Source organism: Eucyclogobius newberryi, unplaced genomic scaffold, assembly GCF_026437365.1.
Source record: "Eucyclogobius newberryi isolate DKJ021-1_F unplaced genomic scaffold, fEucNew1.0.hap1 SCAF_4, whole genome shotgun sequence".
Lineage (NCBI taxonomy): Eukaryota > Metazoa > Chordata > Actinopteri > Gobiiformes > Gobiidae > Eucyclogobius > Eucyclogobius newberryi.
Window position 1 is genome coordinate 4795954 of NW_027316056.1, and position 13397 is coordinate 4809350.

At 41.2% G+C, this 13397-nt stretch overlaps 1 protein-coding gene across 1 annotated transcript in view; it reads left to right on the forward strand.

Annotated features, from left to right (window-relative positions):
* The first annotated feature begins 323 nt into the window (after nucleotides 1–323).
* LOC140377024 (uncharacterized) overlaps nucleotides 324–13397 on the forward strand; it is a 35735-nt gene continuing 22661 nt past the window's right edge. The window contains exons 1-2 of the mRNA XM_072462274.1: nucleotides 324–565; nucleotides 9330–10752. Coding sequence (XP_072318375.1) covers nucleotides 498–565; nucleotides 9330–10752 — 1491 coding nt within the window. The 5' untranslated portion in view covers nucleotides 324–497. The remainder of the gene's footprint in view (nucleotides 566–9329; nucleotides 10753–13397) is intronic.

Consider the following 13397-nt stretch of genomic DNA (forward strand, 5'->3'; position numbering starts at 1 on the left):
ATATATAGCTCACCGTGTGCTTTCTTGGTTTGAGTCAGACTTGGTTTGGTCCCTTTCTAGTCCTGGTTTAGTCCTGGTTTAGTCCTGGTTCCTATTTGGATGCGGTGATAAATGAAAGAATATGTGTGAAGAATTTGACTCTGACACTTTTCCTTTGTCGACCTTGAAAGTCAGTGTTAAGTCCCTCACATATACTTTGATATGGGATCTGAACACGTTTCATAAACACGTATATGACAGGCCGGAATGCTTTGCTCATAGTGTAAATGAGATTCCTCGTGCTGGTTCGCTGTGTCTGGGTGACACTGCCTGTGGGGGGTAGTGGTTTGTGAATACCAGAATACCATGAGCACAAGACCAACGGAGCTGCAAGCAGAAGCATCTAAGACTCTCAAATGAAAGCTCCAGGTTTTTGTGTTGATATAAGCAAGCTGAATTTGGATTTTATGTTTTTTTAATATTTGGGGATAATTGTGAGGTTTTGTTGGATTGAAGATATGCAGAAGATCAGAAAGAAGAAGCATGTTCGGAAAACCTCAATTGCTCTCCTCAAAGCAGCTCAACAGTGAGTAAAACAGAGTACAGTTACTGAACATGGCCGGGAAAAGGACTAGAATAGTAAGAAAACCTAAGTGATTTTTGGTGTGTGTTTACATGCACAAGAGGCATCTGATCCCCTGGTGACACGTGGAGTAAAACTGCTATGCTCTATCAAAAGCAGATTATTATCAGACTTTTGGAGTTAAAAGATTATTAAAAAGCAGCAAGATTATCTGATTTATTTCTGATTGTGATTCCTCTGATTACTTAAGTCACATTTTGCAGTTTACATGTCATTTCAATTGTCTTAAGGTCCGGAAATCAGATAAATAATCAGATTTAGCAAACACAGACACAGTATTTGTCCATCCATCCATTTTCTACCGCTTGTTCCCTTTCGGGGTCGCGGGTGACTGGAGCCTATCCCAGTGACTTCGGGCCTTAGGCGGGGTACACCCTGGACAGTGGCCAACTTGTCGCAGGGTTAAACAGACACAGTATTTGTAAGACGAAAAAAATCTTGATCATTTTCTCTTTCATTTTTGTTTTTGCCGCATTAGTTTGATGTTTTTGCATACATTTCCTTGTCAAAACTTGCACACGTGTGGACAATCTGAAGAAAATCAGATTCCTCACATCAGATGGAGCTGATCACATTGGATAACTCCAGAAATTTGAGAATGATCAGATTTTTGGTCTGCATGTAAACACTGCCAACATTTCTAGTACAAAGTTGTAAGTTGGTAATTTAATTTAATTACATTGTTCAGTTAATTAAAAAGTTAAATTGAGCTCGTTTCAATGAAAGTATAGTGACCTGCATCTTGTGGCAGGTTTGGATGTGCAAATTTCATCTTTCAACATTTCTGGAATGAAAAATGAATAAAATAAAGTGAAATAACCCCAAAACAATTTTTTGCATGTTTATTAAATGTTCGAACTCCATGAATAGTTTGATGTAATAACTGATATTTGCATCTTGGAATGACCTTCTTACCATATTAAACATTATTCAAAGGTGACATATTATTGCTTTTTTTATGTACTTAGTAATGAACTACAACAACCGTATCTCAATGTTTCACTACATTTTGATCTTTGTAAATTGCAAATCTGATCTGAAACGGCTTAATTATAGAAGCAGATCCATTAGTTTAGTTTAGTCTTTATTTAAAGGGATAACGACCAGAAACATTAAGATCATAAGAAATCATGTTCCGCACCAGATTATGGCTAAATTGCAGCTCCTGAACAGGCAGGACTGTACAGGATTTCTCAAACATACATGACTTAAAATACAACTCGAAATTGTTATAACATGGTTAAAAACTCATTAAGGTTTATTTGAAGTGTGCGTTAAAGTTGCAATGTGGAATTTTTCTGGTAGAGTCTCTGTCACATGCTTGTCTCCATGGAAATGTTACTGCAATATTCCACAGTATGTATTACTTCTTACTTCTTGTTTTTCCAGAAAACACAGATAACTTTAGCAATCTGGATAACTCATTAGATGTGATTTTTGATGTGTGTTTAGGAGCACAAAGGAGATCTGACTGACATCAAAACAAAAAATACAATTGTTTGAGTAACTGACATAATTTTCCAAAAAATCAGATAATGATCAGATTTTTGGTGTCCATGTAAACACAGCCTCTGCTGAGAAATACGTGCACTGAAAATACACATTCAGAATATTTTGATTATGGTACTGTATGTGATGTATAGTATTTTTATGGGAAAAAGAAAGAGGGTCAGCCCTATGTTCCCCATACTGTAAAACCATACTTTTATGCACAATCATTGGGGATGTGGAACCTCAACCAGTAGCCAATTCTATTATTTGAGGACATACCCATGTTCCCCCCGTTCATAGAAAAGGGGGAACATAGGTACCGCAGAACATAGGTACCGGGGGAACATAGTAGCGGGGAACATAGTAGCGGGGAACATAGTAGTGGGGAACATAGTAGTGGGGAACATAGTAGCGGGGAACATAGTAGCGGGGAACATAGTAGCGGGGAACATAGGTACCGGGGGAACATAGTAGTGGGGAACATAGGTACCGGGGGAACATAGTAGCGGGGAACATAGTAGCGGGGAACATAGGTACCGGGGGAACATAGTAGTGGGGAACATAGGTACCGGGGGAACATAGTAGTGGGGAACATAGGTACCGGGGAACATAGGTACCGGGGGAACATAGGTAGCGGGGAACATAGGTACCGGGGGAACATAGTAGCGGGGAACATAGGTACCGGGGGAACATAGTAGCGGGGAACATAGTAGTGGGGAACATAGGTACCGGGGGAACATAGTAGCGGGGAACATAGTAGTGGGGAACATAGGTACTGGGGGAACATAGTAGCTGGGAACATATTATGTACCCGGGAACATAGGAGAGGGGAACATAGGTACTGGAGAATATAGGTACATACCCCATGTGCAATATCTTTCTTCTTAAATCTGTGATAAATAAATGCAACCAACACAAGACGCGTTTTCAATCCTGTCAAGTTCATGTGAACGTATTCAGAACACAGTACCCGACTGTGTAACAGATACATTTTAATGCAGCTATTATAGCATAGTATTCTTTCCATCACTGCCCATAAGTGAACCAATCATACTTTTTATATTCAATATTTATTTATTTAAGTTATTTCAAACATTTTTACACATCCTTTATGCTAGAAGATGAGAGAAAACAGAAGGCGTTCTGATAGTAAAGTCAACACAGCTAACAACAAAACATGCTGCATGCCAAGCAGTCATTCCCCGTGCGTTTTGGTCACATGTGCTCATCATTCTCACCTTTCTTGACCACGTGCTGTCTGGTCCTGCATTCCTCTTGTGCATACGTCATTTTGTACAAGCGTGTTATATTTTAGGGCACTTGGCTCTCCTCCAGAAAACAGTGCAGGGGATGTTTGAGGGCATAGGAATGTAAGAAACGCTAAGAATGTCAAATGTTTGGGTTTGAGTTTTTTAGTGTTAGGTCAATTTTATTAAGTTTTTTGTGTGTGGAATTGTAGAAGGAGGACCATTAGTCAATGTCAGTTTGAAAAGCAAGACGTTCAGCCATTTAGGGTGTGGCCATGAGCCGAGGACTAAAACCGTCACAACATTGAAGGATCCGTATAGTTTAACACTGAGCTGGAGGACAGGTCAGAATATGGAAGAACGTGCTGTTTGACTGTCAGAGTTCAGTTGTTTTGACCTGACTTATGGTTAGAAGTTATCTATATGATAAAACTGGCACAAATGTTTCTGTCGATATATATTAAAACATACTTTATTTGAGTTTTTTCCACTTAAGTGGTGCCATTATTTAAGCCCTAAATGTGAATGCAGTCAGTTGAAAGGACATTAAAAGGTACCAAAATCACCACCAAAAACAGGAAAGAGAAACCTTGAGGGGACCCATTGTGAAAGATAGAAGACAGGCTGTAGGCTGTGACCAGGACTGACTTACACCCATTTGCAATTAAAAAAAAAAAAACATTAACTAATCATTTTAATTGTTTAGTCGTTTTGTCAAAGATAAACTCAGAGTTTACCTCGCTCTCTGCCAAACACAATGCCATTGATGCTCAGAACAAGTTACAAACTCCTAAATCTTTTCAACGGCATGCATTCTCTGAGTGTTTTGACCAGCGATGTCCTCTAGGTGTTTGTGAATGGACACGTGTTTGCAGTGATGTCCCTGACCTTTTCTCTTTTGGTTGTAAATGTGTTATGTCTCTGAAACCCACCTGCTGGGTGTCCTACAGTCCCACCTGCTCGTCTGAAGGACACAGAGCTGCTTCCAAGATTCTCCCACCTTTATCTGTCTTCACACACACACACAAAAAGACTACAAGATCATTAATTCATAGCGATACTGTTGGCCAATTGTTAATAGAATGAGGTTCAGCAAAAAAATGTATGGTGAAACCTTGAAGGGGCCATGAAAAGTGTTGTCACCGCCAGAAGTCAGACTGCATGAGGTCCTTGTTTGACTTTACCAGTAGCACTCTCTGATCAGTAACAAAAGCAGTAGACATAAAATATCCGGTTCATGTAATGTTCAATGCTGTTATTACTGCTTGAATTGAACTAATGTGTCCACTGCTGTTATTACTGATTGCTGAAAGGAGTAATAACAACAGTGGGCATTACATGAACCCACTGTAATCACTAATAACAACAGTGGACATTACATTAACCCACTGTAATCACTAATAACAACAGTGGACATTACATTAACCCACTGTAATCACTAATAACAACAGTGGGCATTACATGAACCCACTGTAATCATTAATAACAACAGTGGACATTACATGAACCCACTGTAATCACTAATAACAACAGTGGACTTTACATTAACCCACTGTAATCACTAATAACAACAGTGGACTTTACATTAACCCACTGTAATCACTTATAACAACAGTGGTAATCACTAATAACAACAGTGGACATTACATGAACCCACTGTATTCACTAATAACAACAGTGGACATTACATTAACCCACTGTAATCACTAATAACAACAGTGGACATTACATTAACCCAGTGTAATCATTAATAACAACAGTGGACATTACATTAACCCAGTGTAATCATTAATAACAACAGTGGACATTACATTAACCCACTGTAATCACTAATAACAACAGTGGACATTACATTAACCCACTGTAATCATTAATAACAACAGTGGACATTACATTAACCCACTGTAATCATTAATAACAACAGTGGACATTACATTAACCCACTGTAATCACTAATAACAACAGTGGACATTACATTAACCCACTGTATTCACTAATAACAACAGTGGACATTACATTAACCCACTGTAATCACTAATAACAACAGTGGACATTACATTAACCCACTGTATTCACTAATAACAACAGTGGACATTACATTAACCCACTGTATTCACTAATAACAACAGTGGACATTACATTAACCCACTGTATTCACTAATAACAACAGTGGACATTACATTAACCCACTGTAATCACTAATAACAACAGTGGACATTACATTAACCCACTGTATTCACTAATAACAACAGTGGGCATTACATGAACCCACTGTAATCACTAATAACAACAGTGGACATTACATTAACCCACTGTAATCACTAATAACAACAGTGGACATTACATTAACCCACTGTAATCACTAATAACAACAGTGGACATTACATTAACCCACTGTAATCACTAATAACAACAGTGGACATTACATTAACCCACTGTAATCATTAATAACAACAGTGGACTTTACATTAACCCACTGTAATCACTAATAACAACAGTGGACTTTACATTAACCCACTGTAATCACTTATAACAACAGTGGTAATCACTAATAACAACAGTGGACATTACATGAACCCACTGTAATCATTAATAACAACAGTAGACATTACATTAACCCACTGTAATCACTAATAACAACAGTGGACATTACATTAACCCAGTGTAATCATTAATAACAACAGTGGACATTACATTAACCCACTGTAATCACTAATAACAACAGTGAACATTACATTAACCCACTGTAATCATTAATAACAACAGTGGACATTACATTAACCCACTGTAATCATTAATAACAACAGTGGACTTTACATAAACCCACTGTAATCACTAATAACAACAGTGGACATTACATTAACCCACTGTAATCACTAATAACAACAGTGGACATTACATTAACCCACTGTAATCACTAATAACAACAGTGGACATTACATTAACCCACTGTATTCACTAATAACAACAGTGGACATTACATTAACCCACTAGCAGGACAAATAAAGGCTTGTCTTATTTTAATACCATAGTGGGTTTTACTGGTAACACCCTGTAAGCAGTAACAGCAGTGGATATAGTGTAGCATTAACAACTCTGGACGTTTGTGGGAGCCCACTGTAAGCAGTCAGATGAGCAGTGGTTATGTTCAGACTTAGATGGTCTAATAGAGCCATTTGTTCTGGGCGTGTGTGGTATGTGTTTGTGGCCGTGAGACCGTATCATGCGAAGTGGGAACATGGGAGCTAATCCAGAACTCACATCATCAAATATGTGTCTCCTTCCTCTCGCTTAATGTTACCCCATATACTGTGTCAGACTGAGCACAGGAGAATGTCCGGCCCCCTGACATTAAGAGAAGCCGAGGATATAAACTGGACTTGGCAGAAACAGTTGAACATTCTCGCCTATCAATATCCAATTTACATTTGGTTATTTTGGTACATCACTTTTGTAAGATCAAAATCCTTCGCATCCAATGAGCATCCAATGTTTATATCATGATGAAGTTCTTAGGTTATTTTAAGAATGTGACTGCAGCCTACTTTTATATTCCCTACTTTACCAATAGATAAATAAAGATAAAAAAACATGGCTTAAATGGATGTATTTTCTCTCATTATCATACATTATCATGCTGGCACTGGGCAATTAATACAACTGAAAAACTGAAGCTGTTTCTAAACCTTTTGGAGTGTAAACAAATATTTCTGATCTGTGAAGCTGACCCATTGGCCTTATCTGAGGTTCTCTATTTATAAGAGGTAACCAGCTTACTCATTCCCTTTGACCCCAGTATAAGTCATCTTCTAGGTTCCTCCACTTTCCTCTGGTCTGCTGCTAACAAACACAGAGCCAAATCTGGTTTCAAATCTTGGGGGTAAAGAGGTGCTCTGCTGCTGTTGGGGGAATGAACTGACACACAGTAGATAGAGTACTTGCTGGGTCTTGATGATTCCACTTAAAATGTATTTGTTAAAAAAGAAAAAAGTCCAGGAGGCATGCCCATAAAAGGCCTATTAGTTTTAATTCATTCAATCATTTTTAATTTGTATTTGTAGGTTTGCTGTATAAACTATTTCTGATATTTTTTAGTATGGTTTGACTGAAAATAATAAGGAATTATAAGAGGTTATCAAAAATAATTGGTACACCGGATGTGACCAATAAATGTTTGCTTTCATTTGGTAACACTGAAAGGAGTGCATAGAATGTGCCACATACTTTTTTTTAAATAGTTAGTAGCTCAGTCCATAACCTACTGACCTCCTTTCTGTGTCCTGGCTGCTTCGATGCACCAAGCACCCATCATCTCTGCACCTCCATGTGTCATATTGTCAACTCCTCACTCCTGTAACCACTTTATCAGTCTAGTCTTGCTAGCTAATATTGCTAATGACAGCATCCAGAGTACTATTTTTATGTTTGCGGCCATGCTTGTCCACTAAAGAGACTGACGTGTTGGATGTGTGAATAAAAAGGCTTGTTTTTACTCAATTCTGGCATGAGGAAGAAGGATGGCGCTGACAAAGTTAAGCATGATATTAGCTGCCAAATATTTCTCTCTGATCAGAGAAGAGAGGATGGGATTTTGTAGTCATCAAGCTGTCCATAGAATAGTGATATCATTTCAATACTGACCCCAATGAGTTTTGTGATTAAAGTTAAGGTACACTTTACTGTTCCCATAGGGGAATTTGTCCTCTGCATTTGACCCATCTTCAAGGCTATAATTTATTATTGTATAATAATTCCAATAATATTAATGCTAATAATAATAGTAATAATAATAATACTTATTATTATTGTTAGTATTATATGTGATATGTATGTTTGCCTACATAAAATTATGACAAAGCAAGTAAACAATAATTTTATGTATAAATAAATAAACCAACCAACGAAAAGATCCATACATTCGTTTACACTGAAAATATTCTTTTACGCTGAAAATTCCTGACCGGAAATCTTAAAGTCAACAAAGATGGCGGTGCAGGGACGAGTTTATCTCGTGATGTAGCTCTGCGTAATCCAGGCAAAAGTCTAATTTATTTCATCCTATAACTTCGTGTGTCGTTTACAATCAAAGGTATGTAATCATAGCATTCATGGACTTAACATTTAGTGTAGATGCACATTAACAACACGCGTCTTTTTGGCTTTGCGTTATTCGGATGTGGCGTTTGCGGTGGCAATCCAAAACAAAATGGCTTCCAAAACTAATTTGGCTTTATTTTACGACAATATTATTCAAATATATTATTAAGTCTTTTCCCAGTTAAGACTGCGTGGTTTTATCTGTTTTATCTTGGATTTCGTTGTGAACATTATCTATTTAGGCTAATTTGGTGTTTCAAAAAAGAAAAGGCGTTGGCGCTGCACTTTCCCGTGAGCGATCCAAAATATATAGTGCTTATAATAACAATCACATTAAGCATATCAATAGTCTAATACCTAAATGTAAACTTAAAAGTAGATGACTTACAAACCTGGATTTAGATCGAGTTGCAGTGTCTTGTGTCCTCGGTCTGAGACAATATTTGATAGCTATTGTAGAGGCTGTGCGTGCAGTCCGAGATGAGTGTGAAGGCGCCTGGGTTATGTAACTGGGAAAGAGCTGTAATGTTCTTTTGACGTGTGATGTGTCTGCTCCTGGTCAACCTGCTCTGTTTGTTTTAATTTGAAAAAGTTGCTGTTGTGCATTTTCTGGACGATGGTAAGTGTGTGAAAGGCATCATCAGATGTGGCAAAACAGACTCTGACCAGCCAAGTGTTGGTCTAAAGTTCATGATACATTTTGGTGTGAGGTTGTGTGATGTCCTTGTGATGTGTTTTACAGTGATTTTAATTGTAGCTTTTATATGAATCAAGTTCCTCACACAACCACACCACAAAATTACCTCTCCTCAAATCTGTAACAAAGGCACAGCATTTTATCTGTAATAGTTTTTCTGCTTTTCACCTCACAGCTTGGCTGTGCATACAGAAAGCTATTTCCCGTCCTCGCTTTGTTTGGAGTCCAACGCCCCATTCTCCGTAGCTCTGCGGCTGGCTCACATTGAGGCTCAGGCACAGATTGCCCTGCGACAGCTTGCTACGCTCGCTGCCGTGACCTTTGCCTCCAGCAGACTCATCGCTGCGCTCGCCACTCAGCGAGCTGTTCTGACTCTGAGCACCGACTCAAACCACAAACACTTAGACACTCGCCTGACCATGTACCACCACCATCAGCAGCAGCAGCAGCAGCAGCAGCAGCAGCAGCAGCAGCAGCAGGGTCCTCAGCCCTTTCCCAGCGGGCCTCGACATCCACTGAACCAACCGCCGATCCGACCCCCCACAGACATGATGCCTCCTCCGGGGCCATATCAGTTCGCTCGCCCCACACAGCTGCCGGACGAGCTGGAATCAGCCCTGTCCGTCCGTGGTTCTCGTGACATGGACCACCGTCTCATTGAACACTTGGATCGGCTGAAGCAGCACCAGAGCCAGGTGTGTGCTTCGGGCATGAGTCAACACGGAAACTACGGTGCCAACATCTGCAACACGCAGCCCAAACCATCTATGGACTGGTCCAACTACGAGCCTCCTACCAAACTGTTCGGGCAGCATCAGGGCGGACACACCGCCGCGGGTTTACAAAACTGGAACCCTCCTCAGAGAGAGGGTGGGCGTGGCTTCTACACACCGGAGAGCGCAGGAACTATTCTGGCCAGTTTTGGACTTTCGAATGAGGATTTGGAGGCTCTCAGTCATTACCCGGACGATCAGCTTACTCCGGACACTTTACCCTTCATCTTGCGGGACTTGCAGGTCCACAAAAAACCCAAATCTTCCCGCTCACCTGAGGTGCCCAGCCTTCTGACTGTCACTCAAACTGAGGGCAGAGTCATTGACTATGGCCATGCCAGTCAGGCAAAGGACGAGAGCGGGCCCCCAAAAATATTCAAAAAAGAGCCCATCTCCAGCGAGAGGACTGTGAAAATGTACTCTTCGCCTGCCCTAAAGCTGGAGACAAGTGTGGGAAGGCAGGTTCGCTTGGAGCCGGCTGAGCCAACCAGACACGGTGACAGGGATTATCGGCGCCGGAGCAGCGAGCACCACTCCAGCCGGTCACCACCTCCACGAGACTTTTCCACAAAACCTCGGCATCAAGACCGTGACTACAGACTGGAGCAGCCCAAACCAAGAGTCTCTGCTGAGAAGAGAAGCGCTGAGTCAACAGTGTCGAAACCACACCCTCTGCCCAGCGTGAAGCCTCTGCGCGCCGGACTCAAAGCACCCGGCAACAAGAAACTCCCCACGCCCACCATGATGAACGATTTCTCTGGAGTTCCTCCCAAGGTCTATCCTCATACCTGCTCCTTGTGCAACATGCAGTGTGATCAGGAACAGGTGAGTCTACGCACAGTGTCTAACTCCACTGAGGTGAATTTTGTTTCAGTCTTAAGGGTCCATGACAAATGTTATGGTATGGATGTTGTATGAATTGTTTTGTAAATTATGCTAATTATTGTCAACTTCTTAAACTTTTCAAAAACAGAAAGAGTGGGTTAATGTAATGCCCGCTGTTGTTATTAGTGATTACAGTGGGTTAAAGACAAAACATTGGTCTGGCCTTCTGCAAGATTTTGCAGTTAAAGCAAGATGTAAATTGTCCTTAATCAGTGTAGAAGCAGAGACAGAAACATTGATATGGAAAAGGCACAAATCAGGACATATAGTATCTTCATCAGGTTTGGGTAATAAAGTAATACATGTAGGCAGATTCATTTGATACAGCTCCTACCTGTAACACTTTGTTATTTTTTATTTTTTATTTTTTTAGGACTGGGCAGTATCTATGAATGCAAGTCAATTGCTTTTGTCCTGAGAAATTCCAAGGCTGCAATAAGTCAATTGTTAATTGCAACTAATCAATTATCGACCCTTTAATAATCATCAACAAATGTAGCAATCAAATAATTAACTGGTCTATACACAGGTTCCCAAACATGTCAGGAGAGGATTTATAACTCAGACAAAGCAGTTATTAAATCTCTTAATGACTCTAAATATACGCCACTACACATCCTCAAGCGGCTTAACTTCTGTTTCATCTGGGTACAATTTTGAAAATATCTCCTTCTCGAGCCTTTCGCATTCTAAACAGACGATCAATTAAAGGAATAATAGAGGATTTTTCGCCTATTTGAGAACTCAACTGTTGGTCCCTTTTTAAAAAATGCGCACACTCACCCCCCACCCTCCTGTTGTTTTCAAGACGCCGCCCATCATCAAACCTCGTGCTTAAGCACGCAACAGCCCCGCTGCTACACGTGCGCTTGTTTATTAGCGCGACGGATTGCATCTCTTGTCTCTGCAGATTTCCGTCTCTTCTGAGCTCAAACGGTGTCATTTTTGTACTGTAACTGAAGGAATTCGATAAACACACACCGGCATATCAACCACACATGTGCAGCCAGGGAATCATGCTACTATCCTGGGGACGAGGCTGCAGGTGTGCAGTAGCACGCAGGGAATGATTGACATGTGGGAGAACTACTCAGCTGTCCATGCCACGAGGAAATTAGACTCGTCTATTATTCCTTTTAATTGAAAGAATAATCACTAGATTCATCGATTAGCAAAATAATTAATGGCGCAATGAACGATTTTTCGGCGATTTGAGAACTCGCGCGAAAGTGCGCATGCGCACTTCCCTGTGCGGACTGATTCAACACACACGTGCGTTTGTTTATTAGCGCGAAAGATCGCATTGCATTTCTCGTCTCCCGTAGATTTCCGTCTTATGAGACAGCTCGTACTGTCTTTCTCCGTCTTAATTTTGTCCCGTACACTGAGGGAACTATATTATGATAGATCAATGCGCTTAGACACGCTGAAACGTGCTGCTCGTGGGGACGAGCCACACGCGGCTGCAGGTGAGCGTTGGGTACGTTTTATGATTGATACGTGGCAGGACTAATCGGCCGTCCACGCCACGAGGAAATGAGACTCAGATTTGGGTCAAAAAATCGTCCATTCAACCTTTAAGTAAGTTGCAGCCCTAAGGACTTCGCTTAGTTTTTCAGGTTTAAACAAATTATATTTAACACTGACGTAGGACTTATCTCAAAATGGGTTGAAGCTGAAAAGACTTAATTTTTTTCGTCTCTCTCTAGACCCCCTCCTCCCCCCCAAAAGACTTCAGACTGGCTTCACATAAAATTTTACGCGTTGATAAAACGATAGTAGCTTGATAGACTTGCTCACCTCTAGTGAACATCCCTGAACATCCTTTGGTAAGTTTATATTTAGAAGTTATGAACCCTCCAAATAATGTCTCCTGTCGCGCATGTTTACTCAATCCACATGGTCCAGGGCCAGCCCCAGCACATTTGGTGCCCTAGGCGAGCTACTCCCCTGGCGCTTTGTCAATTCCAAAATAGTGTTTGGATACATAGAAGGGGGCGCAAAAAACTCGAAACAAAAAAAAGCATTTTTTTTATTTTATCTTTTTAATCCAGAGGGGTGTGCCCTTCCACTAGGCCGCCTATACGGCCTAGTGGAAGGGCCGGCCCTGGCCCTACGGCACATCCCATTCAACCCAAACTGTGAGATGACCACATTGAGAGTCTCAAGAGGACGAGAGAGTGAAAAACTCGTTTCTTGTCAAAACCTGTAATTGTCAATTGCCTGAGTTTAGACCTTAGACATGTCAGACTGACACGCGCTTTTGTCTCAGTGAGAATCTCACGTCTTCTGTGATTGGCTGAAACCTCATGCAGGTTTGTGTTGGTCCTTCCTCCGGTCAGTGCGTAGCACGTTACTAGAGCCAAATCTCTGGATCATTTGCTGCGCCGCGTCTTGCCGCAAAAAAGCTTTTCCAACTTTTCTGCACCAGTCGCCTTGGCGACGGCGACGCCCGCCCCGCTCCCCGTTGCACGCTGTGCTCCCCCGTACGCACCCGCGTACTCCGCGCACGCACCCGCGTACTCCGCGCACGCACCCGCGTACTCCGCGCACGCACCTGCCGTGCTCCGCGCACGCACCCGCCG